The sequence below is a fragment of the Bubalus bubalis genome, chromosome 13 (genome assembly GCF_019923935.1).
Source record: "Bubalus bubalis isolate 160015118507 breed Murrah chromosome 13, NDDB_SH_1, whole genome shotgun sequence".
NCBI classification, from domain to species: domain Eukaryota; kingdom Metazoa; phylum Chordata; class Mammalia; order Artiodactyla; family Bovidae; genus Bubalus; species Bubalus bubalis.
In genome coordinates, this window is record NC_059169.1 from 18,082,697 (window position 1) to 18,110,099 (window position 27,403).

Consider the following 27,403-nt stretch of genomic DNA (forward strand, 5'->3'; position numbering starts at 1 on the left):
GTAGTATAGTCATTTTCACAATATTGATTCTTCCAGCCCAAGAACATGGTATATCCCTCCATCTGGTTGTGTTGTATTTGGTTTCCTTTGTCAGTATCCTATAGTGTTCTGAGTACAGTCTTTTGCCTCCTTAGGTGGGTTTATTCTTAGGTATTTTATTCTTTTTGTTGCAATAGTAAATGGGATTATTTTCTTAATCTCTCGGAGCTTTCATTGTTAGTGTATAAGAATGCACATGCTTATTTTTTAAAAGCACAAGACTGAGTTAGGTTCTATGAGAAATTAAAAGCCTGTCTACAGTTTAGGTATCTAGACTTTCTGCCATCAGTAGAACTGATTTGTAAAACAAGGGAAAATACACAAAGTACTTTGTATTAAAATACACAAGGCAATGGAAACTTAATAGTCAAAATTTTTTTCATTCAATGGTAAGGAAATTCAAAGAAGTGGGGAAAGGGGGAACATGATACAAATAACAGAAAATTCTCTAGAAAGAACCTGTCCACATAAAAAGTAAGCAAACGCTCTAGGGTTCTGTTAGCTGCATTCATGCTACAGCATTAAAATGGCATAATCACCAATAAATAATCATTATTACATTCCAGTTATATATTCTATCTTTATAAACACTTTCCTGTGAAACTGCATAGCATTTTATTGGTATAATCTGTCGCATTTTTAAGTTAATAATGAAAAACTACTATTGTCTCCACATCATGGATGTTTCCTAAGACCAGAGGAATAAAATGAACATTGGAGGGTAATTAGGGTAATTAATTCACCAGGTCACTAGTGGAATTTGATCCCACAGCTTTAACATCTAATTTAGTGTTCTGCTAAGGACAAGATAATGTATCTAGTTGCTCACAGTATTAGGGGAAAAGCAAAAATAGAAACATGAAGCATTATATTGTTGGTTTTCATCACCATCATCAATACACACATTTTAAGTGCACTCATGTCATCAGAATTTTCCTAGGAGGTAAACAAAGTCAGTTAAACTGATAAGCTCCCTTTAATTACCCACAGTGTTAAAAATGTATATACACATATACTCATACTTACACATTACATTTAATAAATTACCTCTTCTAAGACTTTCCACAGTTCCACATCCATATGATCATTAAAGGGATCCAGATTTTTCCTCATTGTTCCAGTGAATAAAAGAGGTTCCTAAATACCCACAAAATAGGGAATGTTATTATCTTAACTTCTTTTCATTTTATTTCAGTGCTTATAGAACATAATTAAAATATAAAATATCAAAATTCACTGTGATCATTAATAATAAAGTTTCAAATGTATATTTACAAAATAGTATCTCTAAAATAATTTTCCACTGTACAAAGCATGCTACAAAATATCCTCTGGACTATTGAACACTAACAGAAGGTAGTATTGAAGAAGCTTTTTCATATTAAGAAAGAAACTGAAGAATAGAAAGGAAGATTTGTTTGTTTGTTTGTTTTTTAAGTACCTTCCTGGTAATGAATATCTACTTAAACACACACACACAATGATGATATAATTATTTGAAAAACTTTACATCAAGATCTACATAAATTAACTGTCAGTCATGGTGTGATGCTGGGAAATGCAAATAGCATGATTAGTTGATATTTGTGCCTCAAAGCAAAACTATTAACCATTTTCACATTGGCACTGAAGAATAAACTAGGATATTTTCTCCATTTGGTAAAAGAGTATTCTGGGATGGGGACTCTCTCAATAGGTGTGAATGAACATCCCCACACATGCAAAGAGAAGTCAGCTCCTGGGGCCTGTGGCTCCTCTGTCCATGGAGAGAGATTCTGTGATCCTGCACCAGCAGGTCCCACATTCTCTCACCTGTACATCAGCACAGAACACCTCAGAGAGCCTCATTACTAACTTCAAAGCCAGGAGGACCTAAAACCCACTAATAGCTCCTCTTATTTATCTATTTTCGGAGGAGCCACAGGTAAATTACTCTGGAAATGCATCCCTCCTCTTGTGGCTCAGATGTTAAGAGTCTGCTTGCAATATGGGAGATCTGGGTTCAATTCCTGGGTTGGGTAGATCCCCTGGAGAAGGAAATGGCAGCCCACTCCAGTGTTCTTGCTTGGAATATCCCATGGATGGAGAAGCCTGGCAGGCTACAGTCCATGGGGTCACAAAGAGTTGGACATGACTGAGCGACTTGATTTTCTTTCTTTTCTTTCTTTCTGTGTTTAAGAGAGAATCTTGTACATAAGCTCATGCAGGCCATTTAAGTTTCTTATGGAAGGCTCTAGTAAGCGAGGACGCAGAATATGAGCAGCAGAGAAGAGCCCAACTGGCTCTTTTCAATGAAGGGGGCAGAACAAGGGGATGCACACGTGTAGGAATAAGAGGAGACTTGATTCTTCCACAAGTGCCCGGGAACTGGTCAGAATCACCATGTTCAATTCCTGCCTGGCCTTAGAGCTGTTCTGTTCCTCATCATTTCACAAAAGCCTGAGAAGGAAAATGAATATAGATATTTCTTCACTCCAGCCATGAAGAAGAATGTCACCTGGAGCGCCTCCCACATCGTCTTTCCCAATTTCTTAGTTTTAAGTCTTGTAAGAGAGAAATGGATGCAGAAAACACATGGTAGGCCATCAAAAAAAGATGTACCCCTAAGTAGAATCCAAAATTAAAAAGACATTATAAGGGGAGCTACATTTGCACATTGTTGAGCAAGCAGCCAATATGCTTCTAAAGCACTGAAAATCACTGGTCACAGGATGTTTCAAAATGGTTACTGAATTGAACTGAAAAATCACAAGAACCACATTTAAGGCCTCCTTTAAAACTCTGGAATTTACACGGGAGCACTGCAATATGTAAGACAAATGCTAACAAGTATGAAAGGAGAAATTAACAATAACACAATAATAGTGGGAGACTTTAAGACCCCACTCACACCTATGGATAGATCAACTAAACAGAAAATTAACAAGGAAACACAAACTTTAAATGATACAATAGACCAGTTAGACCTAATTGATATCTATAGGACATTTCATCCCAAAACAATGAATTTCACCTTTTTCTCAAGCGCACATGGAATCTTCTCCAGGATAGATCACATCCTGGGCCATAAAGCTAGCCTTGGTAAATTCAAAAAAACTGAAATCATTCCAAGCATCTTTTCTGACCACAATGCAGTAAGATTAGATCTCAATTACAGGAGAAAAACTATTAAAAATTCCAACATATGGAGGCTGAACAACACGCTGCTGAATAACCAACAAATCACAGAAGAAATAAAAAAAGAAATCAAAATTTGCATAGAAATGAATGAAGATGAAAACACAACAACCCAAAACCTGTGGGACATGGTAAAAGCAGTCCTAAGGGGAAAGTTCATAGCAATATACACACACCTCAAGAAACAAGAAAAAAGTCAAATAAATAACCTAACTCTACACCTAAAGCAACGACAAAAGGAAGAAATGAAGACCCCAGGGTTAGTAGAAGGAAAGAAATCTTAAAAATTAGAGCAGAAATAAATGCAAAAGAAACAAAAGAGACCATAGCAAAAATCAACAAAGCCAAAAGCTGGTTCTTTGAAAGGATAAATAAAATTGACAAACCATTAGCCAGACTCATCAAGAAACAAAGGGAGAAAAATCAAATCAATAAAATTAGAAATGAAAATGGAGACATCACAACAGACAACACAGAAATACAAAGGATCATGAGAGACTACTATCAACAATTATATGCCAATAAAATGGACAACGTGGAAGAAATGGACAAATTCTTAGGAAAGTACAACTTTCCAAAACTGGACCAGGAAGAAATAGAAAATCTTAACAGACCCATCACAAGTACGGAAATTGAAACTGTAATCAAAAATCTTCCAGCAAACAAAAGCCCAGGTCCAGATGGCTTCACAGCTGAAATCTACCAAAAATTTAGAGAAGAGCTAACAATTATCCTGCTCAAACTCTTCCAGAAAATTGCAGAGGAAGGTAAACTTCCAAACTCATTCTATGAGGCCACCATCACCCTAATACCAAAACCTGACAAAGATCCCACAAAAAAAGAAAACTACAGGCCAATATCACTGATGAACATAGATGCAAAAATCCTTAACAAAATTCTAGCAATCAGAATCCAACAACACATTAAAAAGATCATACATCATGACCAAGTGGGCTTTATCCCAGGGATGCAAGGATTCTTCAATATCCACAAATCAATCAACGTAATACACCACATTAACAAATTGAAAAATAAAAACCATATGATTATCTCAATAGATGCAGAGAAAGCCTTTGACAAAATTCAACATCCATTTATGATAAAAACTCTCCAGAAAGCAGGAATAGAAGGAACATACCTCAACATAATAAAAGCTATATATGACAAACCCACAGCAAACATTATCCTCAATGGTGAAAAATTGAAAGCATTTCCTCTAAAGTCAGGAACAAGACAAGGGTGCCTACTTTCACCATTACTATTCAACATAGTTTTGGAACTTTTGGCCATAGCAATCAGAGCAGAAACAGAAATAAAAGGAATCCAAATTGGAAAAGAAGAAGTAAAACTCTCACGATTTGCAGATGACATGATCCTCTACATAGAAAACCCTAAAGACTCCACCAGAAAATTACTAGAACTAATCAATGACTATAGTAAAGTTTCAGGATATAAAATCAACACACAGAAATCCCTTTCATTCCTATACACTAATAATGAGGAAACAGAAAGAGAAATTAAGGAAACAATTCCATTCACCATTGCAACGGAAAGAATAAAATACTTAGGAATATATCTGCCTAAAGAAACTAAAGACCTATATATAGAAAACTATAAAACACTGGTGAAAGAAATCAAAGAGGACACTAATAGATGGAGACATATACCATGTTCATGGATTGGAAGAATCAATATAGTGAAAATGAGTATACTACCCAAAGCAATTTATAGATTCAATGCAATCCCTATCAAGCTACCAACAGTATTCTTCACAGAGCTAGAACAAATAATTTCACAATTTGTATGGAAATACAAAAAACCTCGAATAGCCAAAGTGACCTTGAGAAAGAAGAATGGAACTGGAGGAATCAACCTACCTGACTTCAGGCTCTACTACAAAGCCACAGTTATCAAGACAGTATGGTACTGGCACAAAGACAGAAATATAGATCAATGGAATAAAATAGAAAGCCCAGAGATAAATCCACACACATATGGACACCTTATCTTTGACAAAGGAGGCAAGAATATACAATGGATTAAAGACAATCTCTTTAACAAGTGGTGCTGGGAACTCTGGTCAACCACTTGTAAAAGAATGAAACTAGAACACTTTCTAACATCATACACAAAAATAAACTCAAAATGGATTAAAGATCTCAACGTAAGACCAGAAACTATAAAACTCCTAGAGGAGAACATAGGCAAAACACTCTCTGACATACATCACAGCAGGATCCTCTATGACCCACCTCCCAGAATATTGGAAATAAAAGCAAAAATAAACAAATGGGACCTAATTAACCTTAAAAGCTTCTGCACATCAAAGGAAACTATTAGCAAGGTGAAAAGCAGCCTTCAGAATGGGAGAAAATAATAGCAAATGAAGCAACTGACAAACAACTAATCTCAAAAATATACAAGCAACTCCTACAGCTCAACTCCAGAAAAATAAATGACCCAATCAAAAAATGGGCCAAAGAACTAAATAGACATTTCTCCAAAGAAGACATACAGATGGCTAACAAACACAGGAAAAGATGCTCAACATCACTCAGTATCAGAGAAATGTAAATCAAAACCACTATGAGGTACCATTTCACACCAGTCAGAATGGCTTTGATCCAAAAGTCTACAAATAATAAATGCTGGAGAGGGTGTGGAGAAAAGGGAACCCTCTTACACTGTTGGTGGGAATGCAAACTAGTACAGCCACTATGGAGAACAGTGTGGAGATTCCTTAAAAAACTGGAAATAGAACTGCCACACAACCCAGAAATCCCACTGCTGGGCATACACACTGAGGAAACCAGAAGGGAAAGAGACACATGTACACCAATGTTCATTGGAGTACTGTTTACAATAGCCAGGACATGGAAGCAACCTAGATGTCCATCAGCAGATGAATGGATAAGAAAGCTGTGGTACATATACACAATGGAGTATTACTCAGCCATTAAAAAGAATACATTTGAATCAGTTCTACTGAGGTGGATGAAACGAGCCTATTATACAGAGTGAAGTAAGCCAGAAAGAAAAACACCAATACAGTATACTAACACATATATATGGAATTTAGAAAGATGGTGACAATAACCCTGTGTACGAGACAGCAAAAGAGACACTGATGTATAGAACAGTCTTATGGACTCTGTGGAAGAGGGAGAGGGTGGGAAGATTTGGGAGAATGGAATTGAAACATGTAAAATATCATGTATGAAACGAATTGCCAGTCCAGGTTCGATGCACGATACTGGATGCTTGGGGCTGGTGCACTGGGACGACCCAGAGGGATGGTATGGGGAGGGAGGAGGGAGGAGGGTTCAGGATGGGGAACACATGTATTCCTGTGGAGGATTCATTTTGATATTTGGCAAAACTAATACAATTATGTAAAGTTTAAAAATAAAATAAAATTAAAAAAAAAGAATAAAAGAAAAAAAAAGTTGAGATTTTTACTGGAAAAAAAAAAAAAAAAAAAAAAAACTCTGGAATTTAGGACCAAAGACTAAATAACCATCTAAGCAATGGTAAGAGTTCCTTGTCAGGGAATAATCATCATTCTACTTCAGATTTTTAGAAAACTTTTTATTCTTTGTAAGATTGCAACATGCAGGCAATTTCTCTTTCTTTAGCTGTTTCCATTAGATTTACACAAATGACGTCACCAGGAGAGAGGAGACTGGTCTGTGATATTCCTCCCTTTCCTCTGACTCTCTTCCACCTTCCCTCCAAGACTCTAAACTATGGCAGGATTTTACTCTGGGGCCCAAAACAAGAGACTCTTCAAGCAATTGTGTTTGAGGAGATAAAGGGCTTGAAAAAGGCCAGCTTAAGTAACCAGCTTTGAGCTCAATTGGGAAAAGTGAGATGGGGTCTCTCTCCTTACAATGATGACAAGAATGCTTCTTTGCCTATCCTGGCTTACATGACCTGAACACTTTTTCTCTCAGGTTCCTCTCATAAAGCAAATTCACATCCTGTTAAGACGTCTGAGGTATGAAGCATCCACCTGGTTTTCAAAATATAGTCTATTAAAGTGCTATCTAAGATAGTTTATGAAAAAAATCAGCTTATTATTTTTTAAGTTCTTATTATCATTTTTATTTATATATATATATATTTTTTTTTAATGTACAATATTGTATTGGTTTTGCCATACATCAACATGCATCCGCCACGGGTATACACATGTTCCCCATCCTGAACCCCCCTCCCACCTCAGCTTATTTTTTAAAGACCTTTCTTCCTTCCTTAAACAATGAAAAGTGTCACAGTATTAGCACATTTGTGAAGGGCAGTTTTGGTGATTCAGGAGAACAGGCACAGTGTCCTCATTTAAAACTCAGTCACCAATTACATAATTAGAGCCTCTTTTTATTGTCACCTCCCTCAACTTCTTCTCTTGGGAACACTCTTTGAAGGGGATGAAGTTCTTTAAAGACTAGAGGACTAAAGTAGGATTCTTTGCAGAAAGAGGAGCCCCTCACTTCTGAGCCCCTGACCAGCGCCTGCAGCTGCTTCAGACTGAGCTTTCATCAGAGCCCTCAGACACTATGTAGGCCTTAAGGAGGTTCTGCTAATTATCACCAAACCACTGCTGAATGTCATACAAAAAACAGAAATTAAGCATTTCCCATTGTACTAAGGGTCCCCACTCAAGTCTATACCATCAATCTAAAAGGATATATTGAGATTTATGAATGTTTATTTTGCAGTATTAAATGGAAGATATAGTTTAGTAAATAAGACTATTTCTCTTTGCTAAGACATTTCAAAATCAGTAAAGTTTTAATCGAAACTTGCTGAATAAAAAGAATGATTAATTAAAAGTTTAACTGATTGAAGTTATATTTTTCTTTAAAGCTGGCAGGCAATTTTTGATCAATCTTTTTTAATATGTCAGTGTTTTATGCATAGTGTCCATTTCAGTTTCTACTCATTCCACTTCCAACATTTGCCAAATAAGAAACCATTATCTTCAAAAGGTAATAAATGTGCCCACTGTAAACATATACCACAAGGGCAAATAAGGGTCAAATGAATGATCATTTCTGATAGATATTATTAAATTACCCACCTCTAAGCAATAAAGTTAAGAAATTAATCTTATAAATAAGTGCAGGCAGAACAGTGTAGAGATTTATGGTAGAACACACAAACTACATGTAAATATACACTGTTTATTGTCTCTTGCATTTTTTCTGAAAGTACACAATTAAACCTCATATAATAAGAGTAAGCAGCTCAACAGGTAAAGAATCCACAATGCAGGAGACATGGATTGGATCCTTGAGTCAGGAAAATCCCCTGGAGAAGGGAACAGCTATCCAGTACTCTTGCCTGGAGAATCCCATAGACAGAGGAGCCTGACAGGGTACAGTCCACGGGGTCACAAAGAGTTGGACACAACTGAGCATACTCTTGCACAACTGGCACTGCAGAGTCAGGAAAATAGACACTTATTCAATGTAATATTTTAAGTGGAGCATTAGATTCAAAACTGTTTTTCATCATGGTTTAAAGTTTACACTATTTAAATTTATCATTTGTGCTATATTCCATAGTAATTTTTTCCTTTATTACTAATATAATATAAGTTCATATTGGATGTGCGTAGAGAAATTAACTGACAACACGGCGTCACTCAGGCTCTCCTGCCCCACTCTCTCCCCGCCTCTTACCTTGTGTTCTGTAAAACACCATACTACTGACATTGGTAGTGCAGGGCCTGAGCACCCATTTGGTGATGGGCCACTTTTGTCTGTTTTAGTATATCAGTAGTCTTTGAAGACTCCTGGCTGCTGCTGCCCAGAGAGAATAAAACTTTCTGTAGTCCCCAGAGCTCCTCAAGTCTTCTAGCTTCCCCAGTGGCACCTTATCTACCCTGGGTCTAGTGAACCATATGAGTGGCAAGACAGTGTGTGACCCAAAAATGGCCAGTCTGAATCAGAACATTTAATGTAGTATAGTGATCATACTAGACCTTTTGTAGAGGATGCTAGAAGATGAACCTCTAATTATCTTACAAAGAAACCTAACCATTAGCCTTCAGAGGCTTAAAACGACCTGGGATGAAGGCAAAAAACATACAAGTGGTTACAAACAAAGCAGATGAAGCACAGCACTGTACCCTGATCATGTCAGTCCCAAATCAGGAAACTGCATTCCACTAAAGTATATTTACAAGTGTATCTACCACTGCGGCTTCCTTTGTAAAATGTATAAAGGCTATGTTCTCATTTCTAATGTGAGTAGAAAGGCTATGTTCTCATTTCTAATCTGAGCACCTTATTTAAGGGGTAGAGTGAAAAAGTTGGCTTAAAGCTCAACATTCAGAAGACGAAGATCATGGCATCCGGTCCCATCACTTCATGGGAAATAGATGGGGAAACAGTGGAAACAGTGTCAGGCTTTATTTTTGGGGGCTCCAAAATCACTGCAGATGGTGACTGCAGCCATGAAATTAAAAGACGCTTACTCCTTGGAAGGAAAGTTATGACCAACCTAGATAGCATATTCAAAAGCAGAGACATTACTTTGCCAACAAAGTAGTCTAGTCAAGGCTATGGTTTTTCCTGTGGTCATGCATGGATGTGAGAGTTGGACTGTGAAGAAGGCTGAGCGCTGAAGAATTGATGCTTTTGAACTGTGGTGTTGGAGAAGACTCTTGAGAGTCCCTTGGACTACAAGGAGATCCAACCAGTCCATTCTGAAGGAGATCAGCCCTGGGATTTCTTTGGAAGGAATGATGCCAAAGCTAAAACTCCAGTACTTTAGTCACCTCATACGAAGAGTTGACTCATTGGAAAAGACTCTGGTGCTGGGAGGGATTGGGGGCAGGAGGAGAAGGGGACGACAGAGGATGAGATGGCTGGATGGCATCACTGACTCGATGGACGTGAGTCTGAGTGAACTCCGGGAGTTGGTGATGGACAGGGAGGCCTGGCGTGCTGTGATTCATGGGGTTGCAGAGAGTCAGACATGACTGAGTGACTGAACTGAACTGAACTGAGTGTCTCTCTTTCAAGAATGTGGGAATCACATGAAGTTGCTTTAATCTTGTTTTCTTTTTCTTCTTTTTTAATCCTAAACCCTCTGAATGAACTGATCATCACCCATAAAGTGAGTGAAGGTCACTCAGTCATGTCCAACTCTTTGTGACCCCATGGACTATACAGTCCATGGAATTCTTTAGGCCAGAATACTGGAGTGGGTACCCTTTCCCTTCTCCAGGGGATATTCCCAACCCAGGAATCGAACCCAGGTCTCCCACAATGCAGTTGGATTCTTTACCAGCTAAGCCATAGGGAAGCCAAAGAATACTGGATTGGGTAGCCTATCCCTTCTCCAGTGGATCTTCCTGACCCAGGAATCGAACCAGGATCTCCTCCATTGCAGGTGGATTCTCTATCAACTGAGCTATGAGGGAAGCAGCTATAATCATCACCCATATTCAGACAAAAACATTTTTTCCCAAGAAATGAAAAAGAATTTAAGTTCCATAAAGTCCTCCTTCAGGGGCTCCAGGAAGCAGTTCCATGGGATTTAATGGAGGCTTCAGTGTCAGGAACAAAGGGCCAACTGCATTAGTCTAGATTCCAGCTGTATATCTTAACAACAGTAAGGAAATGTATAGTACATCCACCTATTTTCTTTTTCTTTTTCTCAACGAGAAAAATGGAAATAAAGCCAGGTAATCACAGAGAAGTCAGAGAGACAGCTCTAGTTCACCTTCGACCTACTGCAGAAAACTCACAGAACGGAAATAAGAAAGAGCAGAGAGGGCTGTTTAAAAACGACCAAGTTTTTGCTTTGATTAAAAAAAAAGTATTAAATATAAAAATGAATCTGATTAATCATGATAAAGATGATGGCTGCTGATCTGTGCCAACACTTGCAGTGCAAACATAAATACTGAATGTGTATGGAATCCCTCTTAAACTGAAAATATTTCCTTTGTGCCAACAGCATAAGGGGCTCTCGGTGCAGAGAATCATCTGAAGAGGTTCTGAAATCCATTTTCCACACCCTTTCAGATAAGCAGCTACTCCAGAATATAATCTCCCCTTGATATTCTTTATGGGGAGCGTACTTAACTAAATACTTCAGGTTGTGAGCACAAAGGATACATACACTTCATCTACCTGTTCTGTTTAAGGAAATTATTTAGGAAACAGTTTCATTTTTGCTCTTTCCTGAAACTGTGAACACAAAGTGAGGAGTACTTTCTTGAGAATACAGTATTTGTCTCTGAAAGTTCCCTACCAGACTCCAGGACTGATGGTCTATGTCACCACTCCCCTGCCTCTGGTTCCTGTGCAGGTCCTTGATGATGTCACACCTCCCTCACTTCTGACCTGCTCATGGTGGAGTCAACAGTGATGGGGGTGAGCCTGGGGGAGAGAGAGATGACACTGGAAGCTCACTGCTGCTCCCAGAATCACAGGGAGCGGGGAACCAAGTAGGATGATGCAGGCCTGGATCACCTAAGTGGGGCAACTCACAGAAACAGCTCCCCCTCTACAGAGTCTGCTCTCAGCTTCCCAGGTTCCCTAAATCAGGATATTGAGACACAGGCATCATTGCTTCCTATTGGTACTTAAATAAGTAGCTTAATTAACCAAACCAACAGATTTTCTCCACCTCCACAGCCAGCTAGACATTGTAAAGAGAAAGGGCTCTTGGCTGGGGAGGAGTGAGATTTTGAGTATCTTTCCATGACACTTCTTATTAGTCCACGGTGTATAAGTGAATAAATCTGTTTCTAAACAGAACTGTCCAAATAACAGACATAACATTAGGAATAGTATTTTCCAGTTTTGCTTTATATGTATTCATGTTTGTTATGGTTAGGGGAATCCTTTTTAGTGGGTTGGTAGGAAAAAATGGGAAAATATCTGATGAGAATATCATTCAAAAAACATATTTAAAAAAAAAAGACAATTCTAAATTCTGATTCTACAGGTTATTAGCTATTTGGTTCAGAGTATGTTACAAATCTCCCTGAGCCCTAATTCCATTACTGGAAAATAGGCTCTGCTGTGAGAACCTGAAACATCAATGAAGCTCCTAAAGTGATGCTAACATGGACCAGTGAAGCCCAGTCCAACGGGATGACAATGAGGAGCCATGTTTGGAAACTGCAGGTGCAGTCAGTGGATCATGATATCAATTTTGGGCTTGTGACCATCATTTTGTCTTTTGTATGAACTAACATATAATAACATATATAATAGAAAATATTGGAGCACAGTGCAATAATAACATTGTTTCATAAAATTTTTGTTTCTCGTGTGTGTGTCTGTATGTGTGTGTATGTGTGTGTGAGAGAGACATGTTTGCACAAGCATGAAATCATAATACGAAGCAGGTTTACTGTGGATCACAGTCAACAGCATGTTGAAGTCACTAATAGAACAGTTAGCTACTCAGGTTCTGGAGTTGGGAATCTCCTCAAATTTGAACAATGCTTGTATATTTTGTAAATTGATTCCTTGTTGGTCACATCATTTGTAAGTATTTTCTGCCGTTCCATAGGTTGTTTTTTGTTCTGCTTATGGTTTCCTTTGCTGTGCAAAAGCTTTTAAATTTAATTAGGCCTCATTTGTCTATTTTTGCTTTTGTTTCCTTTACTGTAGGAGATGGAATCAAGAAAATATCACTGTGATTTATGTCAAATAGTATTCTCCCTGCATTTTCCTGTAGGAGTTTTGTAGTACCTGGTCTTACATTTAGGTCTTTAATTCATTTTAAGTGTATTTTTGTATATGGTGTTATAGAATGTTCTAATTTCATTCTTCTACATGTTGTGTCCAGATTTCCCAGCATCACTTATTAGAGAGACTGTCATTTATCCATTGTATTATATAGTCTCACCTTCTTTGTTTTAGATGAATTGACCATAAGTGTGGGGGTTTATTTCTGAACTTTCTATGTTATTTCACTAATCTATATGTCTGATTTCTGTGCCATTATCATACTGTTTTCATTAAAGTAGCTTTTGTAGTATGGTATGAAGTCACAGCGTGTGATTCCGCCAGGTCTGTTCTTCTTTCTAAAGACTGTTTCTACATGTATAATATCATGTATGAAACGAGTCACCAGTCCAGGTTCTATGCACGATACTGGATGCTTGGGGCTAGTGCACTGGGACGACCCAGAGGGAGGGTATGGGGAGGGAGGAGGGAGGAGGGTTCAGGATGGGGAACACAGGTATACCTGTGGTGGATTCATTTCGATATTTGGCAAAACTAATACAATTATGTAAAGTTTAAAAATAAAATTAAAAAAAAGACTTTCTAGTATTCAAGGTTTTCTGCATTTCCATAAAAATTTTAATTTTTTTTGTTCTTGTTTTATGAAAAATATTATTGTTAACTTGATAGAAATTGCACTCAATTTATAGGGTACCTTGACTAGTATGGTCATTTTAACAATATTGAAACTTCCAATTTAAGAACATGGTATATCTTTCCATGGACTTCCCTGGTGTCTCAGACGGTAAAGCATCTGTCTGCAATGTGGGAGACCTGGGTTCCATCCCTGGGTCAGGAAGATCTGCTGGAGAAGGAAATGGCAACCCACTCCAGTACTATTGCTTGGAAAATCCCATGGACAGAGGAGCCTGGTAGGCTACAGTCCATGGGGTTGCAAAGAGTCAGACACGACTGAGCGACTTTTTCATTAAAGTAGCTTTTGTAGTATGGTATGAAGTCACAGCGTGTGATTCCACCAGGTCTGTTCTTCTTTCTAAAGACTGTTTCTAGTATTCAAGATTTTCTGTGTTTCCATAAAAATTTTAATTTTTTTTGTTCTTGTTTTATGAAAAATATTATTGTTAACTTAATAGGAATTGCACTCAATTTGTAGGGTACCTTGACTAGTATGGTCATTTTAACAATATTGAAACTTCCAATTTAAGAACATGGTATATCTTTCCATCTGTTCACATTGTCTTTAATTTCTTTAATCAGTGTCTTACAGTTTTTTTTTTTTTTGCCTCCTTAAATAGGTTTATTCTCAGATTCTTTTTGTTCATTTTCTCATGCAATGATAAATGGGTATTTCCCTTAATTTCTCTTTCTGTTTTCTTGTTGATAATCTAAAAAAGATGATATAAATGCAACAGATGTCTGTATATATAATAGCTTATAAATCTCAATATCAAAAAAACAAACTACTCAATCAAAAAATAGACAGAATACCTAAGAAGAAATTTCTCCAAATAAGAAATACACATGGCCAAGAGGGACATGAAAAGATGCTCAATATCACTAATTATTAGATAAATGCAAATCCAAACTACAATGAGGTATTGCCTCACATCAGACAGAATGGCCATCATTAAAAAGCCTACAAAAAATAAATAGTGAAGGAGGTATGGAGAAAAGAGGACCCTTATACACTGTTGGTAAATTGGGAATGTAAATTGGTACATTATGGAAAACAGTATGGAAGTTTCTTAAAACAAAAACAAAAACAAAAAACAAGTGTTAACATATGACCCAGCAAACCCACTCCCGGCCATGTATCCAGAAAAGACAAAAACTCTAATTCAAAAGATACAAGCTCCCCAATGTTCACAGCAGCACTACTTACAAGACATGGAAGCAACCTAATTGTCCATTGACAGATGAACTGATAAATCAGTTGCTTCCATGTCTTGTTAAGTAGTGCTTATAAGACATTAAGCATCTCTTTATCTGTTCAACTGATAAAAGCACCTCTTTATCAGTTCATCTGTCAATGTATATTTAGGTTGCTTCCATGTCTTGTTAAGTAGTGCTTACAAGTAGTATGCATATATATATATATACACACACACTATATTTATATATACATACACAGTATATACACACAAAGACATACACATAGAATATTACTCAGTCATAAAGAAGAATGAAATAATGCAATTTGTAGTAACATGGATGGACCTAGAGATTATCATACCAGGTAGGTCAGAGAAAGACAAATGTAGTATGATATCACTTATATGTAGAATCTAAAAAAGATTATATAAATGAACTTATTTATAAAACAGAAATAATCTCACCAACATAGAAAACAAACTAGATTACCAAAGGGCAAAGCAGGAGGAAGGGATAGATCAGGAATTTGTGATTAACAGATACACACTACTGTGTATATATATATATATATATATAAAGAACAAGGATCTATTGTATAGCACAGGTAACTATACTCAGTATTTTGTAATAACCTATAATGGAAAAGAGAATGAAAAAGAATATACTTATTCACACACATACATACACACACACACACACACACACACACACACATTTAAATTGAATCACTTTGTTGAACATTTGAAACATTGTATAGAACCATACTTCAACTTAAAAAAAAATAAACAGACATACACAGAATTCAAACCCTGACTTCACTGCTTGCTGCTTACCTGGGCAGTGGGTTAAGCTCACGGTTGTTGTTGTTTAATCACTAAGTCGTGTATGACTCTTTTGCAACCCCATGGACTGTAGCTGTCAGGCTCCTCTGTCCATGGGATTTCTCAGGCAAGAATACTGGAGTGGGGTGCCATTTCCTTCTCCAGGGAATCTTCCCAACCCAGGGATCAAACCCACGTCTCTGCACTGGCAGGAAGATTCTTTACTGCTGAGCCACCAAGGATGCCCTAAACTCACATGTCGTGGTTTTTAAATCTGTCAGATAAGGAAAACAGGAGAATTGTGAGGATTAGCTAGGACATGGTAGGGATAAAGGCTAAAACCTGTTAGGGATTCCACAAACTTTTGAAAATATTACTAATACCTGTGAAGCTTGTCAGAGTCTGCAACAAGCACTGGAACAACAGAAATGAGAGACACAGGCCCTGTCCTCAAGGACAGGGAGACAATAGTCAAGAATATGGGGAGAGCTGAGAAAAAGGCCAGAGGTCTTGGTGGAGGACTGGAAAGTAAGAGTGTGTACAGGGTGGTAGTCAGGAAAGAAGCTGGTGGGAAGGGAATATGAAATCAAAATGAAATTAAACGTGATATTCTCTCCTCTTGTTCCTCATAGAAAAGAGGTTAGACATATTTTTCTGGTTTACTTTTCCCCAAAACTCCTATTGTATGTGTTGGGTTGGTGGGGGGTGTTTTTCTGGTTTTTATTTTTTGCTTTACTGTTTAAACTTATATAAATAATTTGGTTTATAACCAATAAATATAAAGAAAATCACACAAAAAACATAAATAGAAATTGAAAAGCAAAATTGTTTCAGAATGTATTACTCTTTTTATTTAAGTAGAAACAATCTCTGAAAGTCCAGTGCCCCAATCCTTAAGAATAATGATAATTACTACTGACTGAGCATTCTCAAGAACCAGACATGGAACACAAACATTTTCTCACCCAGCTACATCTTCACAACACATCTGTGCAGCAGTAATTCCTAGATCTAGTTTAAGGATAAGGAGTCTGAAGTTTGGAAACCGAGTGACTTCATCAAGTCTCAACAGTTGTAAGAGGCAGAGCAGGAATTAAAATGTGGGTCATGGTAACATTTGGTCTAAACTCTTAAATATTCTATCCCTGGCTGCCTTCTGTATGATTTCCTGAGACCTTTCATACTGCAGGATACCAGGGTCTAGCCCTGGTTGGATCCAGGAATATCTTCAGGAGGACGGCTTTGGTGAAAGAATCGCAAAAGGGGAGAGACAGAAGCTTGATCTGACTGGTTTACATGGGAAACCAATAAAGTTTGAGACACCGAACTTGCTCTGACCACGGAGGCCACAGGCGCCCTCTTGAAAAGCTGAAGGTGTCCCACCTTAGGCACCTTCTTGAGTGGGTCTTAGAAGCCCAAGCAGGTAAGTGGTTTCAGAGAGCCCCCACACTCCGATCAGTCATCCTGAAGGAAGAACAGAGAAGAAAAGGAGAGAAAAGGAAGCAAGAACGACATGGGGAGACCAAGCCTGAGGAGCAAGGCCCGTAGCTTTATTTTTAAAGGGAGCTTATATACCTTAAGTTGTGCATAGAGGATAATAGGGGGTGTAAAGTCATGCAAAGTTGGCAGTCCTTGATCTTTATGGAGACCAGGCTTTTTTTTTCTGTAAACTTATCGTATACAAATGCTTTAGGTGATTTACATCATCTTCTGGCCAGGAGGTCTATTAACATTTTATGACTCTTTGTTCTGATAAAGGTTAGTTAACCAAAAAACTTGTTTTTTCTAAGAGTAATTATTTTAAAGTTTGGTGCCATCCTCCTAAAGTGTTAGATAAATTTGCATTCCTATAGGGCAAAAGTGTAGTGGGCTTACAGCAAGGAAAGAATTTATTACCTTAAGGATCTAAACTTGCTAACACCAAGGCCACTACTTATTTTTTCTATATATCAACTATATTAATTATACTCCCAAGGACACAATACAGGGGACGTGGAAACTTGGCAGCAAGCATTGGCTCAACAATGAAATCCTCCACCAGTTCTATTCTAATAATTTCTAACTCTCCGAGAGGCTCTATATTATTTGAATATCTTAAGCTTCCCATGCCTCTCACAGTTGGGAGGCTGTAAACAATCGTATGCGTAGCTGTAGGAGTCCAGATAAACCTGTCAGGCAAGTTAGAGAGCCATCTGAGGGGTTTGGATTGAAACACTCCTACTGTGCCCAGGAGGCTAATTAACTAGAGCTCTAAGTTGATTTCCTTCAGAGAAAGGTGGAAGGGGATAGCCCCCCGTTAATGTCAGAGGAGTTGGTGAAAGTCGTAAAATAGCAAAACAGACAGATTCTGGTTTTGGGGGTAGATGCTCATGCAGATCCAGGGGGCCCCTTGAGTCCTGACTCGCCTTTGCACATTAGGCCTCTCCGCATGACCTTTGTCATGGGTGGGAACTCCTGTGCTGGCTCTCAGCAGTAGGGTCTCTCCAGAAACTCTCTCTTTAATCAACCAACATTGTGCCTTGGAGACAAAGGCATATAAAGTGGAATAATAAGTTTTGTAGTTGTAATGGTTGGTGATCATTATTTACCTGAATACAAAGTTTAGCACTGCTTTGTAATCATGTTCTCCTCCTCCTCCAGAGTGTGTACACAGAGGATGATCAAAAGTAGGGTGGAAACTGATAGAACAGAACCAAAACCTGGTGATGTCGAGGGATGTTTAGTCTTCACTCAGATGTGATTCCAAATATTACCAGCAGGGCCAAGAATCATCCCATGTTTTTCTTTATTGATAAAGTTATCTTATATACACAAGCATACAACCTTTTTTTTAAATTAAGAGATATTAAAAATAATGCAGGGCACATTTATAGATTCTTTCATCTGAGGATATAAAAGGACTTAGACACGTCCACTATTTCTGCTAACTAGTCTCATTTGATTCATTTCAGAGATTGGTACAATCAAAACTTGGGAATCTAAACTCCTTGTATTCTACTGAAACTTCTAAGTCATGAATCTGGTAGCCAGAGGAAACCTTTAAATATAAGGGTTACAGGTCCTGAAAATTTCTTCCCATTTTTCCTGAAAGGGATATCTTTTAAAAAATTGTTTTTAAATTGTGGCAAAATAGTGTGGCTCAGCAGTAAAGAATCTGCCTGCCAATGCCTGCTATGCAGAAGATGTGGGTTTGATCACTGGGTTGAGGAGCTCTGGAGAAGGAAATGGCAATGCACTCCAGTATTCTTGATTGGAAAATCCAGTGGACAGAGGAGCCTGGTAGGTTATAGTCCATGTGGTGCAAAAAGTCAGACATGACTTAGTCACTCAACAAGACATAATATTTACCATCTTAATGACTTTTAAGTGTACATTTCAGTAGTATTAAATACACTCCCACTATTGTACAGCCATCACCACCATCTAGCCACAGACTCCATCCATTTTGCACAAGTGAAACTCTATAGCCATTAAACAACTCCCCTCCCTGCAAATCCGAGCACCCACCATTCTTCCTGTCTCTATGAACTGACTAATCTGGGTACTTCATATTAATAGAATTATACAGCAATTATCATCTGTGACTGGCTTATTTCACTTAACATAGTTTCCTCAAGGTTCACCTGTATTGTAGCATGTGTCAGAATTGTCTTCCTTTATAAGGCTGAACTATATTCCATTGTGTGTGTGTATATAAACACACACACACACACACACACACACACACACACATATATATATATATATATAACAGAGTCAGACATGGCTGAAGCGACTTAGCAGCAGCAGCAGCAATGATTTTTTGTTTTCCAGTTTTCTATCAATGGGGCCTTGCTGCTGCTAAGTCACTTCAGTCGTGTCTGATTCTGTGCAACCCCATGGACTGCAGCCCACTAGGCTTCCCCGTCCCTGGGATTCTCCAGGCAAGAGTACTGGAGTTGGGTGCCATTGCCTTCTCTGAATGGGACCTTAGGTGACTCCATATTTTTGCTATTGTGAATAATGTTGCTATGAACACACATATATAGAGATCTACTCATGACCCTGCTTTCAATATTTGGGGTTTATACCCTAAAATAGAATTGCAGTATCATATGATAATTCTGGTTCCAAATTGGGAAAGGAGTATGTCAAGGCTGTATATTGTCACTTTGCTTATTTAACTTATATGCAGAGTACACAGGACTGGAAAAGGTCAGTTTTCATTCCAATCCCAAAGAAAGGCAATGTCAAAGAAAGGTCAAACTACTGCACAATTGCACTCATCTCACACACTAGTAAAGAAATGCTCAAAATTCTCCAAGCCAGGCTTCAACAGTATGTGAACCATGAATTTCCAGATGTTCAAGCTGGATTTAGAAAAGGCAGAGGAACCAGAGATCAAATTGCCAACATATGCTGGATCATCGGAAAAGCAAGAGAGTTGCAGAAAAATATCTACTTATGCTTTACTGACTATGCCAAAGCCTTTGACTGTGTGGATAACAACAAACTGTGGAAAATTCTTACAGAGATGAGAATACCAGACCACCTGATCTGCCTCCTGAGAAATCTGTATTCAGGTCAAGAAGCAATGGTTAGTACTGTACCTGGAACAACAGACTGGTTCTAAATCAGGAAAAAAGCACATCAAGGCAGTTTATTGTCACCCTGATTATTTAACTTATATGCACAGTACATCATGCAAAATGCTGGCCAGGATGAAGCACAAGCTGGAATCAAGATTTCTGGAAGAAATATCAATAACCTCAGATATGCAGGTAACTCCACCCTTATGGCAGAAAGGGAAGAAGAAATAAAGAGCCTCTTGATGAAAGTGAAAAAGGAGAGTGAAAAAGTTGGCTTAAAACTCAACATTCAGAAAACTAAGATCATGGCATCTGGTCCCATCACTTCATGGCAAATAGATAGGAGAAACAATGGAAACAGTGAGAGGCTTTGTTTCCTTGGGCTCCAAAATCACTGCAGATTGTGATTGCTGCCATGAAATTAAAAGACGCTTGCCCCTTGGAAGAAAAGTTATGACCAACTTAGATAGCATATTAAAAAGTAGAAACATTACTTTGCCAACAAAGGTCCATCTAAGCAAAGCTGTGGCTTTTCCAGTAGTCATGTATGGATGTGAGAGTTGGACTATAAAGAAAGCTGAGCACCAAAGAATGGATGCTTTTGAACTGTGGTGTTGGAGAAGACTCTTGAGAGTCTCTTGGACTGCAAGGAGATTGAATCAGCCCATCCTAAAGGAAATCAGTCCTGAATATTCATTGGAAGGACTGATGTTGAAGCTGAAACTCCAATACTTTGGCCACCTGATGCAAAGAACTGACTCACTTGAAAAGACCCTGATGCTGGGAAAGATTGAAAGCAGGAGGAGAAGGGGATGACAGAGGTTAAGATGGTTGTATGGCATCACTGACTTGATGAACATGAGTTTGAGCAAGCTCCGGATATTGGTGATGGATGGGAAAGCCTGGCATGCTGCAGTCCCTGGGGTCTCAAAGATTTGGACATAACTGAGCAACTGTACTGAACTGAACTGATGATAATACTATTTTTAACTTTCAGGAGTTTCTATTGTGCATATTTATATAATCCAGCCTCTAAAACACTCCCTAAAAATCATATTTCTTTAGCAAGAAGAACAAAAACAACAAACCAAAAACAAACCCACACGAAACAAACAAAAACAAAGAATCAGAACAAAGGAAAACAGAATCAGAGCCCAGGAAGAGATCAATTCAAAGCTTCACCCTCACAACCACCACATAAGGGGTCTACATGAAGCACCGCACATGCACTGGCCCGTTTAGCCCTCACAACAGCTCAATGAGTTGGACTGTTAGCGGCCTTGTAAGGGAGAAAAAACTGAGGTACACAAAGAGGGAATTCCAAGTCCCCTGTTCTAAGTCATTATTCCTTACTGCCTCCCTGGTTAAAATAATTTACTAATAGCTGAATTCTAAAAGACTCCCCAAAGCACCTATATATCCTATAATTTTCAAAGCCCCACAGTTTCACAGAAAGTCCTCCAGGGAGAAAATCACCCTTGAAAAGGTGGTTTTATTTTCTACAACAAAATTCCATCATTAAAACACAAAATTCAGGTTTCCCTATAGAAACCTCTCCAGTGCTGCACAAACCAGTTATCATTTTGTCTTAGAATTATGTGGTTATTAATAGACAAAATCATGACACCTAAAAAAGTCTAAGTCCAGAAATCTGTCTGGGTCAGTTATTAAATAACACGCACACAAAAGAAACAAATGAATGAATAAACAAACAGAGTCTGGTATCTGATAAAATTCCCATTGAAAATACCTGCTGTCAAAGATATTCTCTACTGGGAGAAAAAGGATCAACCTTTCATGCAATTTGGAAAAAAAAAATCAAATTAAAAGCAATTAAATCAAGTGCCTCATAAAAAGAACACGTGAGAATACTCTGATGTGCATACCTGAGGTGCAACTGTCATTTTCTTCCTTAAATCGTGAAGTCCAATTTCAGTTGTCCAGATGCCATCAATTAGAATTCTACCTTCAGGCTCTGACAACCTAAGAAGGGCAGCGATGAGGGAACTTTCTCCAGCTCCCGTTCTTCCCACGATGCCAACCTGTGAAGCGATCCAGGAAGGATTAAGAATTAACAGTATGCAACCAACCTAGCAGAAAATCTGATTGCTGAAGATGATTTTAGAAAGTTCTATATAAAAAGTAGTCTCTAAGTTTCTCAAACATGGATGCATTATTGATATTTTGTTGAGGGGATATGGGACTACCCTGTGTATTTCTGAAGGGTTAGCAGTAGCCATGGACTCTACCCACTGGATACCAGAAGCACCCCACAAACTATGGCAACCAAAAATTTCAGACATTGACAACTGTCCCCTGGTTGGGACCCCATGGTCACAAGACAAGTTAAAACTAATAGAATCAATACACTAGCAGTGAAAAGCCAGGAGTCTTCTAAGTGGTCCATAAGAAGTCAGCTTATAAATTAGCTTTATCCCTACTTGTCTGGGTATTTTGACTTTTAGAATTATATGGGTAATTGTACAGAGATGTCAAGTCTAGTTAGAAGTGTGATACATAACCAAATACTCACTTTTTCAGGGATCTGTTATTTAATAGGAATTATTCTTTGGTAGAGAAAATAAATCACTTATGTTAAATATTCTGATTATATTCTATCTTGAAAGGAAACACCCTAAAATTCTAAAATGCAGTTCTCAGTGTCTTAAAAGACAGTGGCCAATAGACAGAATACACATAATGAGTCAACAACAACACAAACAACTTTTGCTATTTATATGGGGCCTTTCATTTGAGCAGTTCAAAAGGCATTGTATAACAAATTAATACTTACAACTGAATCTTGGAAAGATACATGTCAAGTGTCAGTCTAGTTATTAAAACCAAAACAGAGATAGGGAGTTTGGGATTGACATATACACACTGCTATATTTAAAATGGATAACCAACAAGAGCCTACTGTATAGCACAGGCAGCTCTGCTCAATGCTATGTAATAATCTAAATGGAAAAGAATTTGAAAAAGAATACACACATGTATACATATAACTGAATCACTCTGTTGTACACGTTAAGCTAACACACCACTGTTAATCAACTATAATATAAAATTTAAAGTTTTTTTTTAAAAAGCAGAGAAAAATTAAGTGTACTAACAGTAAGATTGAAGAATCTGTATAATACAGGTAAAAATGTTGGGGGGGAATAAAACTATACTGTAAAGACTGGCTTTTAACTGTGTGCATTCAATATGTATGCAGAGACTTTTTTTTTTTTCCCTGACCAATGAGCTTGCTCAACTGCAAATTCCCTGGTGGGAACTTCCCAAGAGATGATTTCAATTTCTCTATTTAGGGATTTGGAATCGATGAGGGGTGTAAGACATGCGTTCAATCATTTGTAAATTAATTCAGTAAATTTTTAAAACTCTTGGATTTGAACAGAGAACTAAATTTTTCTGAGCACTGTTATCAGAATACCCATGCTCAGAACCTTTCATATTTTCTCACTTGAATATCTCCAAAGTATCGAATCTTAGTCTGCAAAATCAGTCATGGCATTTCAAAAAAATAATTTACCATTACAGAGGTTAAATGTAAGAAAAGAGGGTTTACCTAATTTTATTATCTTTGAGGCCATTTTGTACCTTATATTATACCCTAATTTATATAATATAGATGGACCAGTCTCTATACATAGGCAGGTCTAGGGTATGTATGGATGTTTGTATGTGTGTGTGTGTGTGTGTATATATATATATATATATATATATATATATATATATATATAAAACTCATGTATTCTGTGTACAGACAGACCTCAAAGATATTGCAGAGTTGGTTCCAGACCACCTCAATAATATAAATATCACCATATTGACACTATATTATAGTCTACATTATGTCTACAATGTACATACCTTAATTTTCAAATACTTTATTTTTATAAAAACATTAACCACTATCTGAGCTTTTATTGGGTTATAGTAACATTAAATTTCAGATCACCACAACAAAAGCAAAACAAAAAAGTTTGAAATATTGCAAAAATCACCAAAATGTGAGAGATAAAAACTGAGCAAATGCTGTAGGAAAAATGGTGCTGATCCATTTCCTCGATGCAGGGCCGCCATGAATGCTCAATTTTTTTTTTTTTTTAAAGCACTATCTGTGTGGCACAATCAAACTAGGTATGTCTGTATTTCTGACTGTTCCCATATATAAATCAACACAAATCAGGACACAGGTGAGAACTGTGTCTTTGAGAATGTTACTCTCAGTTCCACTAAAACTGATCCACCTGTGCAAACAGGAGCAAACTCTTGGTAAATGGCCAAGATTCTCAGGGGCACCACAGGCTGCTCACAACAGGACTGTGAGCTCCAAACCCCAGTGAGGAGAGTAAGAAAAAGGCTACTCAAAGAAAACCAGGCTCTGGCTATTTCTACCATTCAGCAATCAAAACTATAGTCTCAAGTCTTTCCCAGGTCATCAATGTGTTTTACCAATTGGCCATGCAGAGTGTCACCAGCATGAATAAGTTTGCATTCCTAACAAAAAGATATTTGGAGACAATCTTATTTTAGCTGCTTTGTGATGGCCCCTTGCTGTTTTCCCAGACCACAGAGGTGTTGGTTTCTGATGATCACACCAAATTGTTAGATATTTGCATCTAGATCTCTCTTCATATACCAAACCTAACATGATCAACACCCAATAGCCCACACAAAACAGCTGCTTCCTCTGACTTTCCCACTCTAATCTCATTACTTCTTTCCCAGGCTCATAGGCTCAAAATGTCTACCTTACTTCCAGTTTTCCCAAAGTCCAGTGTAGTGCCAAGCCCTGAAGATTCTTCCCCTGCAATGCTTCATGACTCAATTCCTCATTTTAAGGACCACATTCAGTACCTGAATGCCAGCTGTGCTACTTTTGAAAAACAGAATAAACTCTTTCCTTAATTATGTTGTTGTTGTTATTGTTGTTTAGTTGCTAAGTTGTATCTGACTCTTTTGTGATACCATGGACTATAGTCTGCCAGGCTCCTCTGTCCATGAGATTTCCCAGGCAAGAATATCAGAGTGGGTAGCCATTTCCTTCTCCAGGAGATCTTTCTGACCCACAGACTGAACCCATGTCTCCTGCATTGCAGGTGAATTTTTTACCACTGAGACACCTGGGAAGCCTGCATAAGATTACTTCAGTCAGTCAGTTCAGTTGCTCAGTCGTGTCTGACTCTGTGACCCCATGGACTGCAGCATGCCAGGCTTCCTTGTCCATTACCAACTCCTGGAGTTTGCTCAAACTCACGACAGCCAGCCCACCTGACCTCAGGTACCCTCTTTGCTCAGTGAAGTCATCCCTCTTGTTCCACCTATCACATTTTATGCATTTATGTTCATGTTATGCTTCAACTCTCCCATCATAAGATCTCTATGTTAGACATGTTCCTTTAACTGCAGCTACACCTCTCCCCACTTTCTGTTTTAGCTACACAGAGGGACAAGATAAAAGTATCAGGCCATCTAAGTAGCCTGGCAACTAAGGCCATGCCTAAAGTGTCAGGCAACTAAGTCTACCTGAAATAATAGAGCCTAAAAGTCACAAGATGGGACTCAAGTCCACATATGTTGGCCTCTTTTCCATCTGCTGATGGTTTTCTTATCACCTAGATGGCCTGACACTTGATTATGTCCCTCTGTGTAGGTAAAACAGAGAAAGTGAGGTCAGGTGGGCTGGCTGTCTTCAGGAAGAACCTGCACCCACAGTTGGTCTGGGAGAGAAACCTGCGGCTAAGTGGGGTACATTGTGCCTGGGGAACAGGCCAAACAGACCTCTTGCCCTGCTTGGGGAGCAAGACTCATTTTGGATCCCATCAGGTGGTGAAAGAGCCACACATATATGCTGCTGGGTGGGGCTGTCTCTGACTCCAGGTCCAGGCAGGGCTGAGCCTGTGGGAAATCCCTCTAGTCCCTGCAAGAGGCTGATGTGGGGAAGGCGGGAGCAGGATGAAAACTGCCCATGATGAAGACAGACTCCATGGAAAGGATTCAAACAAATGCAGTGGGATCACACAGAATTGGATTATAATGTAAGGGTGTGATTTGCAGAATATGAAAGTAAATAAATCTATAGGGTATTAAGTGCTGTAGAATGTTCCAGAGCCTCACGCTCAAACACAGCAGGCATTTTGGTGATTCATGAGTTTGGTTTCAAACTGTCAAAGGACATTTCTTGGAAATCATGGGTTATGTGTCATCAAAAACTGTCTATGGGAGAGAAAGGACTTTCTTGGAAGGTCCTGTTCAAATGCAATGCTGAGAAAGTGGTCTGGATGAGCCTGAGATTCTGTATAAGAAGATCGAAGATATGCAGGTGATACTGACCCTGGCAACACAGTCTGAGTCCCAAGGAATCAGGAAACTTAGAGAGAAAGTGGGACAAACTGGAAGTGAGGGGACGAGTTACTGAGAAAATATGTAAAAAAAGGAGAAAATGTAGGAAACCAATATTTTTACACATTATAGCAAGCATCTGTTAAATTTCAAGTAATACCTCTGAGCAATAAAAAAATAACAAGCAAAGTCAATCTACCTCTAGAGATGGAAAATGCTTTAAAATTGCCCAGGACTCTTTAAAATTATCAAATCAACCAAAAATCATCTAAATGAGAAATGCAGCCCAAGTTCAAAATCTACCCAGGAAGCCTAGGGTTGCATTTATCTCATTCTGGATCTTTAGATTTACTTGGTATTTCTTCCATGAAAAAAAACCAGCATAGCACCAACTACACTTTCCTATTAACTTTAACTTCCATGAATCAGGACAGCAGAGGACATGGCGGAAAGACAATAGAGCACCCCTTCTACTGGGTGGGCTCACTCCCAAGTCCTGCCTTCTCCTGCAGCAGCCTTTCTTAATCAAAGCCAACACCAAAGGGGTGTCCTGGAGTGACAGGGCTGGGACAGGTGAGTAGGAAAGGAAAACTGGGTTGTACACTGCTGCTGCTGCTGCTAAGTTGCTTCAGTCGTGTCTGACTCTGTGCGACCCCATAGACAGCAGCCCACCCCTGGGAGTCTCCAGGCAAGAACACTGGAGTGGGTTGCCATTTCCTTCTCCAATGCATGAAAGTGAAAAGTCAAAGAGAAGTTGCTCAGTCGTGCCCGACTCTTAGCGACCCCATGGACTGCAGCCTACCAGGCTTCTCTGTCCATGGATTTTCCAGGCAAGAGTACTGGAGTGGGGTGC

General features: G+C 38.4%; 2 protein-coding genes across 2 annotated transcripts in view; both read right to left on the minus strand.

The window, feature by feature from the left end:
- LOC123464831 (ATP-binding cassette sub-family C member 4-like) overlaps positions 1-27,403 on the minus strand; it is an 891,549-nt gene that overhangs the window by 504,985 nt on the left and 359,161 nt on the right. The window lies entirely within an intron of this gene.
- Positions 1-27,403, minus strand: part of LOC102412565 (ATP-binding cassette sub-family C member 4-like) — a 169,597-nt gene that overhangs the window by 21,697 nt on the left and 120,497 nt on the right. The window contains 1 exon segment of the mRNA XM_045162457.1: positions 22,083-22,238. Within this exon segment, the coding sequence (XP_045018392.1) occupies positions 22,083-22,238 (156 nt within the window).